Source organism: Balaenoptera acutorostrata, chromosome 1 (genome assembly GCF_949987535.1).
Source record: "Balaenoptera acutorostrata chromosome 1, mBalAcu1.1, whole genome shotgun sequence".
Taxonomy (NCBI): domain Eukaryota; kingdom Metazoa; phylum Chordata; class Mammalia; order Artiodactyla; family Balaenopteridae; genus Balaenoptera; species Balaenoptera acutorostrata.
In genome coordinates this window covers 101,071,019-101,088,734 of record NC_080064.1, presented here as the reverse complement: position 1 = coordinate 101,088,734, position 17,716 = coordinate 101,071,019, and the positions used below count along the sequence as shown (strand labels likewise).

Below are 17,716 nucleotides of genomic sequence, written 5' to 3'. Positions count from 1 at the left end.
AGAATCCAGACATGGGTTGAAGCCCAAGGGGGTTAGAAATTCCTAACCTAAGGAGAAGGATACAGCTGAATTTGCTTCTGAATGAGGGAGGGGGTTTTCTTATCCAGAAAAGACTAGAATATATGGAGGGAAATCACTACATTCTGCTTTGTGCAACAGAAAAAATGTGAGCGCTACTGGGCTGAGCCAGGAGAAATGCAACTGCAACTTGGCCCTTTCTCCATATCCTGTGTAAGTATGATGTCTATTTCCATTACGGCTGAGTAAATGCTCCAGGACCTACTTTATAGGGAGTAGTCTTTGAATATTAGTCTTTGAAATAACTAATATTTTAATTTACTTCTTAGGAAGCTGAAAATAAAAAATCAGATTATACAATCAGGACTCTACAAGCCAAGTTCAATAGTGTAAGTATAGAACACTAGAGGTAACCTCAAAGCCTACAGAGATCAGGCAAGTAAATATATATGTATGTGATGCAGTCTGAGCATAAGATAATAGGAAGTGGTAGGGCCTTTGACGTTCTGGATAAATCATCATATCCAAAAGAGACCTTTGGTGTAATCTGTGTTCCCCAACCTACTCCATACCAATGGCACAATATGAAATGACAATATTTCTAGGATGAACAGAGGCTGTGTACAGTGTGTAGAGGCTGGGAACCAACTTGAGAGCTCAAGCTGCTTGGTTTCTCTAAGGCAAAGGGATTAGTACATCAACACACCTGTGACCCATTTGAAGCACACCAGTTGGGAAGTTCTGGTTTGGACCATTTTCATATCTGCATTCTCTTGTGAGTGGGACAGATAGAGATAGGCCAATAGTAAGTGACCTGAAATTACTTGTAATTGTTCTTAGAGGGCATATGGTCCTAGAGGCCTATAGGGAAGAAATCTCCATAAACTGCAAAAAAATTATAGATAGATGCTACTTTGTAGGTCAGAGTAATCTTGTGATAGAATGAGGTGAAGCCCTAATCTTGAACTCTCCTTTTATTCTGGCTATTTTTATAGGAAACTCGAACCATCTACCAGTTCCATTACAAGAACTGGCCAGACCACGATGTGCCTTCATCTATAGACCCTATTCTTGAGCTCATCTGGGATGTGCGTTGTTACCAAGAGGATAACAGTGTTCCCATATGCATTCACTGCAGGTATGATGCTGTTGGATGAACCTTCTACCCAGAATAAACCAAATGTCCCAGTCTGGCCAAGACTCCTGCTTTAACTGAAGGAAGACTAACTTTGTTGGAATTTAAAGTCTGCATAAAATGTAGGCTCCTAATTCTAGGCTCACTTTTTCCAGTCAGTCAGAAAGGAATGAAGCTTAAAATTAGAATGATTGAAAGAGAAAAGTCAATAGCAGAAACTATAATAAATTCAACCTGAGCATTAAATTAATATTTTTTCTGATAAATTACTTGTGAACAGCACAGCTCTAGAGACTTTTTGCTGTGAGAAGTTACCTAGGATCTGTCCTGAGGCTTGGTGTAGCATGTGGCAATTGAAGCATGTTCTGAGAAATGGTAGGGTTTAGAAAGTTTCGTGGGCTCTAGATTTCTTCTTCCTCAAATCTGCTGGTGAAATTTTCCAGCTACTGTCAAAGATCCACTCTCTGCAAATATACATGCTACTGTGATCTTTTATTTCAGTGCTGGTTGTGGAAGGACTGGTGTTATCTGTGCTATTGATTATATGTGGATGTTGCTAAAAGATGGGGTGAGTTTCTCTCAACAGGCACTTGCCATTTTCTTAACCTTGCTACTTTTAGACTTAGAAATTGTTTAGTTCTTCAAAACATCTACCTCCACCATTCATCTTTTCTAGAATATTCACTTGTAGATTTGCTTTGTCAGATGATTAATTTAGTTCCTAATTTGGTGGTCTCAAAATGTGGTCCCCAGACAAGAAGCTTCAGTATCACCCGAGAACTTGTTAGAAATGCAAAATTTGGGGCCCCACGTCAGATGAATTGAGCAGAAACTCTTGGGGGTGGCGGGCAGGGACGGCCCAGCAAGCTCTCCAGGTGCTTCTGGAGAGAAGTAGTTTTGAGAACCACAGCCCTGAATCACAATTATCCTTCCTTTAGCCACGCTCCTTTAGCAGACGAACTCAATTTACTGCAAATTTTGTGTTCCAATCTGTAAATTTTTTTAAGTCTAACAGGAAATGAGAAGTTTAAAATATGGGCTTTAGACTTATTTGCAAACTTCTTTTAGTTCATTAAACTCTCATACTTACTCACCTACTGAGATTTCTCCCTCATTATATTTTTAACTTCAGACATTTGATCACCCCATGTGAAATCATTTTGAAGAGTTTCTTCAGTATTTTGTAGGCTCTAAATCATGGTACAAGTGATGAGAAAACTCATTGGTTTAAAAAATACATTCCTTTTTCTAGATAGGAATAAAGGAGTAAGATATTTTTTCCTTTTATTTGGTAGATAATTCCTGAGAACTTCAGTGTTTTTAGTTTGATCCAGGAAATGCGAACACAGAGGCCTTCATTAGTTCAAACTCAGGTATGGACTGTGGTGAATAATATAACATGTCTGAGCCTGGTTTCGTCTCTCTGTTTAATAATAATAAGGCATCCAAAAACAGCTGACTACTTTACTATCAAGGGTTTCAGTCCATTTCCATTTCCTCTAACTCTGAATATCCCAAAATTTTTCCTGTATCCCTTGCTCTGGACCAAATTCCTTTCATTCCTTATATTTTATAGCCTGTTCAGAAAATATTAAGAAAACAATATAATATTTCTTACAAAGGATGTTGAAAAAATTCAACAAGCTGTTTGACTTATTAGAAAGAAATAGCTGGGTCAGGTTAACTTGAAATTTTATAGTGGTACTTCATTTCTGAAACCATAGAAAATCAGAGATCTGTAATTTCTTCTTCAGGAGGTGGTAACAGAATTTGCAGAATGAAGTCTATATGCTCATTTTAGAAAATGATAAAAAATTTAAAAATCATCCATAATCCTGTCGCCTAGAGGGAGCCATTGTTACTATTTTTCTATAGTTTCTCCTGGTCTTTATTCTTTGCATATTAAAAAATATTACCAAAAAAACCATAATTACAATCATACTATATATATGATTATATATGTATCACAGTATTTTAACCTACCCCAGATTGCTCACACTTTTATTCTGTTAGAAATGCTTTTCCCCTGTTCTCTCTTCTCCAGCTCACGTTCTACCTCCTAGGTAAAACATTCCCAGCCCAAATCTCTCACTTTCTACAGTATTAATTCCACCCATATGTCTACACCAATAATTTTACCTATGTTTCTAAATGGTCTCCATCTTTAAGATAGAGTTTAGCATTCGCCCATTCATTCTTTCATCAGACATTTATAGGTATTTATTAGGTAAGAGGCATTTTTGCATAATTTGTTAGAACTACTTCTTATTGCTTAAACAGCAAGAAATTAAAGTGTTTAAAGCACTTACAAATGAACTTGCACATAGGTTTAGGAGTAAAACAATTGGCAATGGCAGTTCAGATATTTTCATCTAGAAGTTGTAAATCGAGGGGAAAAAATTAAGAGCTATTATAATATAAAGCTTCTGTTTGGCCCACACAGGTTTTCCACTAATAGTTAGTGGAAAAAAAGAATTCTTTTTCATCTGTTGACTGTAGGTGTTTTCTATATTCAACGTGTAGGGGGGAAAGTTTATGTGAAATGAAAGTATTGGCTGGTTTAGTGCTGTCAGACTTAAAAGAAGGCCGATCCATGTAGATGTATAAAGATTCCAGGAAGTATGCAACCTAGTTGTATAACATTAAATTATAATACTGAATCAATAAATAAAGCCATACTCCATTTCAGAAAAAGTCCATTTCAGACCTACTTTTAAGAGTTGGAAGACAGCTGAAACAATTGTAAGTTAGCCTTCACATTTTGACATTATCAACAACTATTTGAACAAATCTACCAGCTATAGCTGCTTTTTATGACACTGCTCTAGCCAGGAGATAGATAGCACTGTAACCAGATGAGTGCTTCCTGTCTGATTTTTCTCTCTTCTTAAAAAAATTGAAGAGTGTACCAATGGCTGTGTTGGGTGATATAGACTCTGCATTGTTCTCCTGCTACGATTATTTTTGGAAAAAATTATATTTTGTTTGTATAAGATTGTGTGAAGTGTCATAGAAGACCCTGAATAGGCCCATTCAGGTGAAAAGTAGATCCAAAATCAAGTGCTCAAGCAGGTACAGAGGTGAAAACAGAGTGGTGAAAACCCATGAACCTTGTAGAGGTCTCATTTCTCTACAGTGAAATCCCTTTATAACCACAAATTTCCAAACTCTATTTAGGGGTCTACTTTTTTTTGCTATCTTTGCTAAGACAGAATTTCAGCAGCTTGATATAAGTGCACTAAAGTAAGAGTCAAAAGATTGAGGTTCTAACCAAAGACGTGGAAATTACTTCTGAATGATCTCGGACAAATTGTAAACAGGGATAACAACCTAGCTACTTTATAGATCGATCGTGAGCCATGTTAGATAATACATCTTGAAGCTATCTATTTAGCCATCAACCACGTCTATCTACCTTTTCCCGCAAGAAGTGAATTACCAAAAAAAAAAAAAAAGGTATCCAGGATGGAATAAAAAACAATTTTTCTTTTGGCTCCATGGCATGTGGGATCTTAGTTCCCCAGCCAGGCATCAAACCCGTTCCCCTTGCAATGGAAGCACAGAGTCTTAACCACTGGACCACCAGGGAAGTCCCTGAAATAAAGATTTTAAAGTGTGAGCAAGGAAAACAGAATTAGAGAGATGATGGTGGAAGGAGAGATAAGTAAGAAAGTGGGGTTAGAGCATAAAAAGCATGCTGCAAGGTCATTGTATATTAGCTAGAGGTAGATAAAATAGTTAGCTGTTTCTAGCAGCCTAAAAATGCTTTGAAATCTGACATGGGCTACACAGACATAAGGCACTGTAATTAAACTAATGTTTCAGATCTGCTATGCTATGATTTGATTGGTGTTCATATTCCTGAAATCTGGTTAGTTCACCAAGTTTTTGTTTTTGTTTGTTCCGGTTTGCAATGCTCTTCAGGAACAGTATGAACTGGTCTACAATGCTGTATTAGAACTATTTAAGAGACAGATGGATGTTATCAGGGATAAACACTCTGGAACAGAGGTACATTTTAAATTTGATGTTTTGTAAAACAATTTTTTTCATGTTTGATTTTGGTCAAGGGATTTCAGATTAGTTGCAGGACAACTTATACTTTATCATCACAACTAAATTGGAGTGTCAGGTGTGCACGGGGCTGCACTATAAATCTGTGGAGAAGGACAATTTAATTGAAGTACTTTAACTTAGAAAATTAATCTCTTGGTCAACCTATTGCATACCATTTTCAGCTAAATTTAGAAACAATAGGAGTGGGTGAAAGGGTAAGCATATATTCTGTTTCCATGTTTTAAACAGTTGTGTGGCAATTTAGAAGTGAGAGTGACAGTTACAAAGTGAAATTATAGTTGAGTACTGATGTGATTTTTCAGGTTACTCTAGCCTCATTTTGATTGCATATGTATCACCAAATTTTGAGAATATTTTAGAATAGCTAAAGGATTCTTAGCTGAAAATGTTAGGTATAAAAACAATTATGATTTGACCAAATTCTAATTTAAAAATATTGAGCATTCTAGATATGTTATTTTGATCTCATCACAAAAATTGATGTCAAATATTTACTGTGTAATCACAAAGTATTAGATTCTGAGCAAACCTTAATAAGACAAAATTATTGGTTTACCTTCCAGGGTGTATGTAACATATACAAATTAATTTAATTTTTAATATCACATTTTTGTATTATGAATCTGAAAATATTCACTGAGGACCTACTGTTTTCACATTAGGAATACAAAGTATATAAGACATAACCCTAATATCATAACTCCTACCACTTGAATGATGAAGCACAGGGAGTGAAAGAAAGCCAAAAAACTGTTGAGGTTAGGGAATGAACTAAGCAATCCTATAGTTAATGTCAACTCCGGAGAAACAATGTAGGGGAAGGAGATGGAAACAAGAATATAGTTGCCAGACATTGTTACTTATATCCTGTTCATGCCTGCTTCATTGGCTAGTACTCCCAGAACAAGTTTAAATAATAGACGTGATATGCATGACCTAATTTTAATGGGAGAGATTCTCATGTTTCACTACTAAGCATGATGCTGATTTGATTGGAGATATATTTTTTAATTGTTTAAGAAAGTGTTCATTGACTTCTGTTTTATTAAGAATTATTTTTGGAAAGAATGTTGAATTCTGTCAACTGCATACCTTTGCATTTATAGAATGATCACATGGATTTTCTCCTTTGACATATTGAAATAGTCATGTCCTTGGATTTGTTAATATCAAGCCATCCTTGCTCTTAGAATAAAACCTTCTTGAACAAAGAATATTCTCTTAATGTGCTGCTGGAGTACATGGGTTAATATTTTATTTAGGTTCCAGGAAATGTCAGTACTCAGATTTAGCCCAGTAGTAGTGCCATGGCTCGAGGCAGTTGAGTTGTTTGGAGTGTGCCCTTAGTCAATAAATGGGAACATAGGAACATGGTTCAACCTCCCACAGAGGGAATTGATTAACACCAGCCAAGGAGGACTTCTGTTTCTGGGAAGATCGAGTAGACATACTTTTCCCTATTCCTTCTACTAAATACAACTAGAAACCCTGGACAATATATATAAAACAAATATAAGAAGACTCTGAAAGATGGAGAGAAGACAGACCACTAGGGACCTTGAGACCTGAGGAATGACAAGATGGTGAGTTCCTTGGATTTTCTTTTTCCTCATATATCATGGATTTGGAACTGAAGAAACCAACAACTTGAAAATGCCAACAGTGCAGACAAAAAAAACCCCCAACAAAATCCTGCTCTCTCTAGCCAAAGGACCAGGAAAGGGACAGCCCAGCAAGCCAGAAAATTTTAGATAATAATTACTCTACTTCAGTCAACACCAAAGAAAAAAATGGCCCCCAACCCCACCTATGCCAGCAAAGAAGTGGAGAACCTAGATTCCCACCCTCACAAAGACTGTGATAAAGAGAAGGTCAGTGGGTCAGATATATGTATTCTCTGTCACATCAGAAGGACAGTGCTAATGTGTCATTATTGTGAGCATTCTAATAAAGAAATACATATATCCGTTAAAAAAAAAGAGAGAGAGAAGGTCAAGTAAAGAGCTAGGAATTTCATCCCTACTGGCCTGCAATGAGGTTTCCCTGCAGTGTCAGTAGAGACCATGTGGGGAGCCTGACTTTCCACCTGGCAGTAACCCAGTGCCCCCATGCCGCTCCACTGATGGAGTGTCAGAAGAGGCCTAGTGGAGAGTCAGGACTTTCACCATCATCCAGCAGTAATGAGGCCACCCCGACCACAGTGTCAGTAGAGACCACATGGAGAGCCTCTCCCAAGGTGTCTCCCTTCAGGTGTCAACAGAGACTGTGAGGAAACTGGTGGAGGTAGAATCCACTTGGCAATAGCAAGGCACTAATGAGGCAGCACCCCCTCCCTCCTCTTTCCCCTGTCAGAAGGATTTTAAAAAAGAGAAGCTAAAAGGGGAGGTTTAACTAAGGTCCAGAGACTTATAACAATACAAAAATATCTAGGTTTCATGTGAAAATCACTTGTCATACCAAGAACCAGGAGGATTGTAAACCAGGTGAGTAAAAGACAGTCAATAGATGACAACACTGAGATGACAGAGGTGTAAGATTATCTGACAAAGATTCTAAAATAGCCATGATTAAAATGCTTCAGTAAACAATTACAAGCATGCTTAAAACAAATGAAAAAATAGAAAGGCTCAGCAAAGAAAGATAAAGACCTGCCAAAGAAACAGAAGGTATAAAGAAGAAACAAAAGGAAATTTTAGAGTTGAAAAATAACAGTAATGGAAACAAAATAGCTCAGTAAGATGGGCTCAACAGCAAAATACAGGGTACAAGGAAAGAATTAATGAACTGAAAGACAGAACAATAGAAATTGCCCAATCTGAACAACAGAAATAAAATAGACTAAAAAATAAAATACAATAAAATAAAAATAAAAAATAGACAGAGCCTCAGGAAACTAAGTGACTATAACAAAAACCCTAGCATTAGTGTCATCGACGTCCAAGAAGGAAAGGAGAAAAAAGACGTGTCTAAAAAAGTACTGAAAGAATCATCATAATGAAACTTCTGAAAACTAAATACAAAAATTCTAGGAAGCAGCCAAAGAAAAATGATCTTAACTCTAGGGGAAAAGCAATTAGAATGAAAGTGAATTTGTCATCAGAAACCATGGAGGCCAGAAGGAAGTGGCACAGTATTTTACAAGTGCTGAAGGAAAAAAGCTGTCAACAGAATCCAATACCCAGTAAAAAAAATATCCTTCAGGAATGAAGGGGAAATCAAGACAGTCTCAGATGAAGAAAAACTAAGGGAATTTGTTGCCAGTAGACCTACCCTTAAAAAAAAAAAAAAAAAAAAAAAAGGCAGAGGAAGTTTTCTAAATAGAAAGGAAATGACGAAAAAAGGAAGAACATGGTAAGCAACATGGGTAAATATAATAGGTTTTCCTTATCCTCTTGAGTTTTCTAAATTGCTTAATGATTGAAGCAAAAATTATAACACTGATGCGGTTCTAAATGTATTAGAGGAAATATTTAAGACAATTATACTGTAAAAAAAAAGGAAGGGTTAGGCATGTAAAGGGAGGTAACACTTCTGTATTGAACTAGTAAAATGATAACACCTATAAGGCTTTGATAAGTTACGAATATATAATATAATAACTAGAGCCACCCCTACAAAAACTGTACAAAGATATATCTTAAAAAACGCTATAGGTAAATCAAAATGAAATTCCAAAGATGCAGGAAAGAGAAAAAGGCAGGAAAAAGAAAAGAGAAATGAGAAACAGAGAGAAAAAACAGAAAACAAAATATAAAGTTGGAGACTTAAGCCCTACCATATTAATAATTAAATTAAATGTAAATGGTACAAATACACCAATTAACAGATTGGCAGAGAGTATTGAAAACATGACCCAATTATATGCTGTCTATAAGAAACACACTTCAAATATATAGGTTGGTTTAAAATAAAGGATTGGAAAAAAGATATATCCTGTAAACATTAATAAAAGGAAAGCAGAAGTAGCTATATTAATAACAGATAGACTTCAGAGTAAAGAAAATTATCACAGTTAGGGAGGGACATTGTATAATGATAAAAGGGTCAATCCCCCAATAAGATGTAGCAATCCTAAGTGTGTATGGACCAAACAGAGCTGCAAGATATGTGAAGCAAAAACTGATAGAACTAAAAGGAGCAATAGAAAACCCCACAGTTATAGTTGGAGACTTCAAAACCCCTCTCTCAAGAACTGATAGAAAACTCAACAGAAAGTCAGCAAGAATATATGAGAACTTAACAACACCATTGACTAACAGGATCAAATTGATATTTATAGGATGCTCCACTACATTCTTTTCAAGTGCTGATTGAACATATACCAAGATGGATCATATCCTGGGCCATTAAACAATCTCAAAAATATAAAGAACTGATATCATATAGAATGTATTCTCTGACTACTATGGAATCAAACTAGAAGTGAATAGCAGAAGATAACAAGAAAAGATCCAAACACTTGGAAACTACACCAGACTCTTCTAAATAATCCATTGAGTCAGAAAGGAAGTTTCAAAGGAAATTTCTAAAAACCACATTGAACTGAATAAAAATGAGAATACCACATATCGAAATTTGTCGGACAGAGCTCCAGTAGCGCTGGGAGGGAAGTTTATAGCCACCTACATGCATACATTAGAAAACAGTAAATGTCTCAAATCAATAATCTGAGCTCCCACTTTATGAATCTAGGAAAAAAAAAAAAGAGTGAAATAAACCCAAGAGAAACAGAAGGAAGGAAATAGTAAAGAGTATAAATCAATGAAATTGAAAACAGGAAAACAAAAGAGAAAAATCAGTGAACCAAAGATCTGGTTCTTTGAAAAGATCAACAAAATTGACAAACTTCTAGGAAGAATGATAAAGGAAAAAAGGGAAAAAATAAAAATTACCAGTATCAGGAATGCAAAAGGGCCTATTTCTACAGACTTTGCAGATATCAAAAGGATAATAAAGGATATAGTATGAACAACTCAACACATACACATATGTCAACTTAGATAAAATCATGTATTACTTCCTCAAAAAACACAAACTACCACAGCTCACTCAAGATGAAATAATTTGAATAGCCTCATAATAGTGAAGAAAACTGAATTCATAACTTAAAAATTTCCCAAAAAGAAATATCCAGGCTCACATAGTGTCACTTGAGAATTCTACCAAATCTTTAAGAAAGAATTAACACCAATTTTACACAATTTTTACCAGAAAATAGATGAGGAGGAGACAATTCTCCATTCATATTTTTTATTGTGGTAAAACTACAGTATTTTTACCACTATGGAAAAAATTACCATTTTAACCATTTTAAAATATGAGTGGCATTTAGTACCTTCACAACGTGTGTGACCATCATTACTGTTTATTTCTAGAAATTTTTCATCATTCTAAACAGAAACTCTCCATCCCCTGTACCCAAACCCCTAATAGTTTCTATTCTACTTTCTGTCTCTATAAATTTGCCTATTCTAGGTACATGATATAAGTGTAGTCGTATATTTACTCTTTTTATCTGGCTTATTTCATGTAACATAATGTTTCAACGTTCATCCATTTTGTAACATATATCAGAATTTCATTCCTTTTTATGGCTTTATAATATTCCATTGTGTGTAATACCACATTTTACTTATCCATTCATCTGTTGATGGACACTTGGGTTGTTTCCACCTTTTGGCTATTGTGAATAATGCTCTTATAAAAATTGGTGTACAAATACTTGTTCAAGTCCCTATTTTAAATTCTTCTGGGGATATACCCAGAAGTGGAATTGCTGGATCATGCAGTAATTCTATGTTTAATTTTTTAAGGTACTGCCACACTGTTTTTCACAGTGGCTGCAAAATTTTACATCCCCACCAGCATTGCACAAAGGTTCCAATTCCTCCACCTTCTTGCTAACACTGGGTATTTTCTGTTTTTTTGTTTGTTTGTTTGTTTTTGGTTTTTAAGATAATAGCCATCCTAACGAGTGTGAAGTGGTATTTACGGCCTTGATTTTCATTTCCCTAATGATTAGTGATGTTGAACAGCTTTTCATGTGCTTACTGGCCATTTGTACATCTTCTTTGGACAAATATCTATCCAAGTCCTTTGCTCTTTTTTTTCTCTAGGTTTTCTTTGTGGTAAAATATACATAAAATTTACTACCTTAACCAATCTTAGGTGTATAGTTCAGTGGTATTATGTACATTCATATTATTGTGCAACCATCACCACCATCCATTTCCAGAACTCCTTTCATCTTGCAAAACTGAAACTTTATACCCATTAAACACTAACTCCCCGTTCTTCCCTAAGCCCAGCCCTTAGCAACCACCATTCTGCTTTGTCTCCCTATGAATTTGACTACTCTGGGTACCTCACCAGTACTTGTTAGTTTTTGCTTTTGTTTATTTGTTTTTTAGATAATAGCCACCCTAATGGGTGTAAAGTAGTATCTCATTGTGGTTCTGGTTTACATTTTCCTGGTTAGTGATGTTAAGCATCTTTGCATGTGTTCATTGGCCATTTGTATATCATCTTTGGAAAAATGTCTATTCTTTTGCCCATTTTTTAAAAAATTTGTTTTATTGAAGTATAGTTGATTTACAATGTTGTGTTAGTTTCTGCTGTACAGCAAAGTGATTCAGTTATACATATATATATGTATATGTATATATTCTTTTTCATATTCTTTTCCATTATGGTTTATTAGAGGATATTGAATATAGTTCCCTGTGCTATACAGTAGGACCTTGTTGTTTATCCATTCTATATATAATGGTTTGCATCTCTTAATAGCCATCCTTCCATCCAAACTTCCAATCTATTCCTCTTCTACCTCTCCTCCCCCATGGCAACCACAATCTTGTTCTCTATGTCTGTGAGTCTGTTTCTATTTCATGGATAAGTGATATCGTATGGTATTTGTCTTTCTCTTTCTTAGTTCACTTATAATGATAATCTCTAGGTTCATCCATGTTGCTGCAAATGGCATTATTTCATTCTTTTTTATGGCTGGGTAATCCATTGTATATATATACCACATCTTCTTTATCCATTCATTTGTTCATGGACATTTAGGCTGCTTCCATGTCTTGGCTATTACAAACTGTGCTGCTATGAACATAGGGGTGCATGTATCTTTTCTTTTTTTCTTTTTTTTTTGTTTATTTGTTGAAAGAAATTTTCTTTTCTTTCTTTTTTTTCTTTTTTTATCTTTTCGAATTATACTTTTGTCTGGATATATGCTCAGGAGTAGGATTGCTGGATTGTATGGCAACTCTATTTTTAGTTTGTTGAGGACCTCCATACTGTTTCCATAGTGACTTCACCAATTTACATTCCCACCAACATTGTAGGAGGGTTCCCTTTTCTCCACACCCTCTCCAATATTTGTTATTTGTAGACTTTTTAATGATGGTCATTCGGACTGGTGTGAGGTGGTACCTCATTATAGTTTTGATTTGCATTTCTCTAATAATTAGTGATGATGAGCATCTTTTCATGTGCCTGTTGGCCATCTGTATGTCTTCTTTGGAGAAATGTCTACTTAGGTCTTCTGCCCATTTTTTGATTGGGTTGTTTGTTTTTTTTGTTATTGAGTTGTATGAGCAGTTTGTATATTTTGGAAATTAAGCCCTTGTTGATTGCATCATTTGCAAGTATTTTCTCCCAGTCCCTAGGTTGTCTTTTTGTTTGCTTCTGGCTTCCTTTGCTGTGCAAAAGCTTGTAAGTTTGATTAGGTGCCGTGTGTTTATTTTTTGCTTTGATTTCTATTGCCTTGGGAGAATGACCTAAGAAAACATCGGTATGACTTATGTCAGAGAATGTCTTGCCTATGTTCTTTTCCAGGAGTTTTATGGTGTCATGTCTTATATTTAAGTCTTTAAGCCATTTTGAGGTTTTTTTTGTGTATGGTGTGAGGTTGTGTTCTAACTTTATTGTTTTACATGCAGCTGTCCAACTTTCCCAACACCACTTGTTGAAGAGACTGTCTTTTCTCCTTAGTATATTCTTGCCTCCTTTGTTGAAGATTAATTGACTGAAGGTGTGTGGGTTTATTTCTGGGCTCTCTATTCTTTTCCATTGATCCATATGTCTGTTTATGTGTCTTCTGCCCATTTTTGAGTTGGTCATTATTGAGTTTTAGCAGTTCTCTATATATTCTGGATATTAATCCCTTATCAGATATGTGATTTGAAAATATTGTCTCCCTTTCTGTGTGTTGCCCTTTTACTCTGTTGATTGTGCCCTTTGATGTATAAGTTTTTAGTTTTCATAAAATCCAATTTGTCTATTTTTTATTTTTATTTATTTATTTATTTTTAATAAAATTTATTTATTTATTTATGGCTGCATTGGGTCTTCATTGCTGCACACAGGCTTTCTCTAGTTGCAGCGAGCAGAAACTACTCTTAGTTGCGGTGTGTGGGCTTCTCATTGCAGTGGATTCTCTTGTTGTGGAGCAGGGGCTCTAGGCACGTGGGCTTCAGTAGTTGTTGCATGTGGGCTCAGTAGATGTGGCTTGCGGGCTCTAGAGTGCAGGCTCAGTAGTTGTGGCACACTGGCTTAGTTGCTCCATGGCATGTGGGATCTTCCCGGACCAGGGCTCAAATCCGTGTCCCCTGCATTGGCAGGCGGATTCTTAACCACTGCGTGACCAGGGAAGTTCTGTCTATTTTTCATTTTGTTGATAGTGCCTTTGGTGTCATATCCAAGAAATCATTGTCAAATCCAATGTCATGAAGCTTTCCATGTTTTCTTCTAAGAGTTTTAGTTTTTTGAGTTAATCTTTGTATTTACTGCAAGAGTCCAACTTCATTCTTTTGCCTGTAGATGCCCAGTTTTCCCAGCACCATTTGTTGAAAAGACTGTCTTTTCTCCATTGAATGCTCTTGGCAGCCTCATCAAAAACCAATTACTCATAAGTGTGAATTTCTTGTTAGGCTCTCTATTTTATTCCATTAGTCTATACAGCTGTCCAGTGTCAGTACCACACTGTTTTATTACTGCATCTTTGTAGTACCTTTTGAAATCAGGAAGTATGAGTCCTACAACTTTGCTCTTCTTTTTCAAGATTGTTTGGGCTATTCAGAGTCCCTTGAGATTCTGCATGAATTTTTTTTTTAACATCTTTATTGGAGTATAATTGCTTTAAAATGGTGTGTTAGTTTCTGCTTTATAACAAAGTGAATCAGCTATACATATACATATATCCCCATATATCCTCCCTCTTGCATCTCCCTCCCACCCTCCCTATCCCACCCCTCTAGGTGGTCACAAACCACCAAGCTGATCTCCCTGTGCTATGAGGCTGCTTCCCACTAGCTATCTATTTTACATTTGGTAGTATATATAAGTCCATGCCACTCTCTCACTTCATCCCAGCTTACCATTCCCATTCCCTGTGTCCTCAAGTGCATTCTCTACATCTGTGTCTTTATTCCTGTCCTGCCCCTAGGTTCTTCAGAAACATTTTTTTCTTTTTACATTCCATATATATGTGTTAGCATATGTTATTTGTTTTTCTCTTTCTGACTTACTTCACTCTGTATGACAGTCTCTAGGTCCATCCACCTCACTACAAATAACTCAATTTCGTCTCTTTTTATGGCCGAGTAATATTCCATTGTATATATGTGCCACATCTTCTTTAACCATTTATCTGTTGATGGACAGAAAATGTATTGTAAATAGAGCTGCAAAGAACATTGTGGTACATGACTCTTTTTGAATTATGGTTTTCTCAGGGTATATGCCCAGTAGTGGGATTGCTGGGTCGTATGGTAGTTCTAGTTTTAGTTTTTTAAGGAACCTCCATACTGTTCTCCATAGTGGCTGTATCAATTTACATTCCCACCAACAGTACAAGAGGGTTCTCTTTTCTCCACACCCTCTCCAGCATTTATTGTTTGTAGACATTTTGATGATGGCCATTCTGACTGGTGTGAGGTGATACCTCATTGTACTTTTCATTTGCATTTCTCTAATGATTAGTGATGTTGAGCATCCTTTCATGTGGTTGTTGGCAATCTGTATATCTTCTTTGGAGAAATGTCTGTTTAGGTCTTCTTCCCATTTTTGGATTGGGTTGTTTGTTTTTTTGATATTGAGCCGCATGAGCTACTTGTAAATTTTGGAGATTAATCCTTTGTCAGTTGCTTCATTTGCAAATATTTTCTCCCATTCTGAGGGCTGCCTTTTTGTCTTGATTATGGTTTCCTTTGCTGTGCAAAAGCTTTCAAGTTTCATTCAGTCCCATTTGTTTATTTTCGTTTTTATTTCCGTTTCTCTAGGAGGTGGATAAAAGAGGATCTTGCTGTGATTTATGTCATAGAGTGTTCTGCCTATGTTTTCCTCTCAGAGTTTCACAGTGTCTGGCCTTACATTTAGGTCTTTAACCCATTTTGAGTTTATTTTTGTGTATGGTGTTAGGGAGTGTTCTAATTTCATTCTTTTACATGTAGCTGTCCAGTTTTCCCAGCACCACTTATTGAAGAGGCTGTCTTTTTTCCATTGTATATTCTTGTCTCCTTTATCAAAAATAAGGTGACCATATGTGCGTGGGTTTATCTCTGGGCTTTCTATTCTGTTCCATTGATCTATCTTCCTGTTTTTGTGCCAGTACCATACTGTCTTGATTAATGTAGTTTTGTAGTATAATCTGAAGTCTGGGAGCCTGATTCTTCCAGCTCCATTTTTCTTTCTCAAGATTGTTTTTGCTATTCGGGGTCTTTTGTGTTTCCATACAAATTGTGAAATTTTTTGTTCTAGTTCTGTGAAAAATGCCAGTGGTAGTTTGATAGGGATTGCAATGAATCTGTAGATTGCTCTGGGTAGTAGAGTCATTTTCACAATGTGGATTCTTCCAGTCCAAGAACATGGTATATCTCTCCATCTGTTTGTATCATCTTTAATTTCTTTCATCAGTGTCTTTTAGTTTTCTGCATACAGGTCTTTTGTCTCCTGAGGTAGGTTTATTCCTAGGTATTTTATTCTTCTTGTTGCAATGGTAAATGGGAGTGTTTCCTTAATTTCTCATTCAGATTTTTCATCATCAGTGTATAGGAATGCAAGAGATTTCTGTGCATTAATTTTGTATCCTGCTACTCTGCCATATTCATTGATTAGCTCTAGTAGTTTTCTGGTAACATCTTTAGGATTCTCTATGTATAGTATCATGTCATCTGCAAACAGTGACAGCTTTACTTCTTCTTTTCCGATTTGTATTCCTTTTATTTCTTTTTCTTCTCTGATTGCTGTGGCTGAAACTTCCAAAACTATGTTGAATAATAGTGGTGAGAGTGGGCAAACTTGCCTTTTTCCTGATCTTAGCAGAAATGGTTTCAGTTTTTCACCATTGAGAACAATGTTGGCTGTGGGTTTGTCATATATGGCCTTCATTATGTTGAAGTAAGTTCCCTCGATGCCTACTTTCTGCAGGGTTTTTTTTTTTATCATAAAAGGGTGTTGAATTTTGTCAAAAGCTTTTTCTGCATCTATTGAGATGATCATATGGTTTTTCTCCTTCAATTTGTTAATATGGTTTATCACATTGATTGACTTGCGTATATCGAAGAACCCTTGCATTCCTGGGATAAACCCCACTTGATCATGGTGTATGATCCTTTTAATGTGCTGTTGGACTCTGTTTGCTAGTATTTTGTTGAGGATTTTTACATCTATGTTCATCGTGATATTGGCCTGTAGTTTTCTTTCTTTGTGACATCTTTGTCTGGTTTTTGTATCAGGGTGATGGTGACCTCATAGAATGAGTTTGGGAGTGTTTCTCCCTCTGCTATATTTTGGAAAAGTTTGAGAAGGATAGGTGTTAGCTCTTCTCTAAATGCTTGATAGAATTCGCCTGTGAAGCCATCTGGCCCTGGGCTTTTGTTTGTTGGAAGATTTTTAATCACAGTCTCAATTTCAGTGCTTGTGATTGGTCTGTTTATATTTTTTATTTCTTTCTGGTTCAGTCTAGGAAGGTTGTGCTTTTCTAAGAATTTGTCCATTTCTTCCAGCTTGTCCATTTTATTGGCATATAGTTGCTTGTAGTAATCTCTCATGATCCTTTGTATTTCTGCAGCGTCAGTTGTTACTTCTCCTTTTTCATTTCTAATTCTATTGATTTGAGTCTTCTCCCTTTTTTTCTTGATGAGTTTGGCTAATGGTTTATATTTTGTTTATCTTCTGAAAGAACCAGCTTTTAGGTTTATTGATCTTTGCTACTGTTTCCTTCAATTCTTTTTCATTTATTTCTGATCTGATCTTTATGATTTCTTTCATTCTGCTAACTTTGGGGTTTTTTTGTTCTTCTTTCTCTAATTGCTTTAGGTATAAGGTTAGGTTGTTTATTTGAGATGTTTCTTGTTTCTTGAGGTAGGATTGTAGTGGTATAAACTTCCCTCTTAGAACTGCTTTTCCTGCATCCCATAGGTTCTGGGTCATTGTGTTTTCATTGTCATTTGTTTCTAGGTATTTTTTTATTTCCTCTTTGAT

The 17,716-nt window shown here is 35.9% G+C and overlaps 1 protein-coding gene across 2 annotated transcripts in view; it reads left to right on the top strand.

Annotated features, from left to right (window-relative positions):
* PTPN22 (protein tyrosine phosphatase non-receptor type 22) overlaps positions 1 to 17,716 on the top strand; it is a 63,362-nt gene that overhangs the window by 15,523 nt on the left and 30,123 nt on the right. For both annotated transcript variants that reach the window (XM_007169367.2, XM_007169366.2), the window contains exons 6-11: positions 160 to 231; positions 348 to 407; positions 1,014 to 1,156; positions 1,655 to 1,721; positions 2,449 to 2,526; positions 5,078 to 5,164. In XM_007169367.2, coding sequence (XP_007169429.2) covers positions 160 to 231; positions 348 to 407; positions 1,014 to 1,156; positions 1,655 to 1,721; positions 2,449 to 2,526; positions 5,078 to 5,164 — 507 coding nt within the window. The remainder of the gene's footprint in view (positions 1 to 159; positions 232 to 347; positions 408 to 1,013; positions 1,157 to 1,654; positions 1,722 to 2,448; positions 2,527 to 5,077; positions 5,165 to 17,716) is intronic.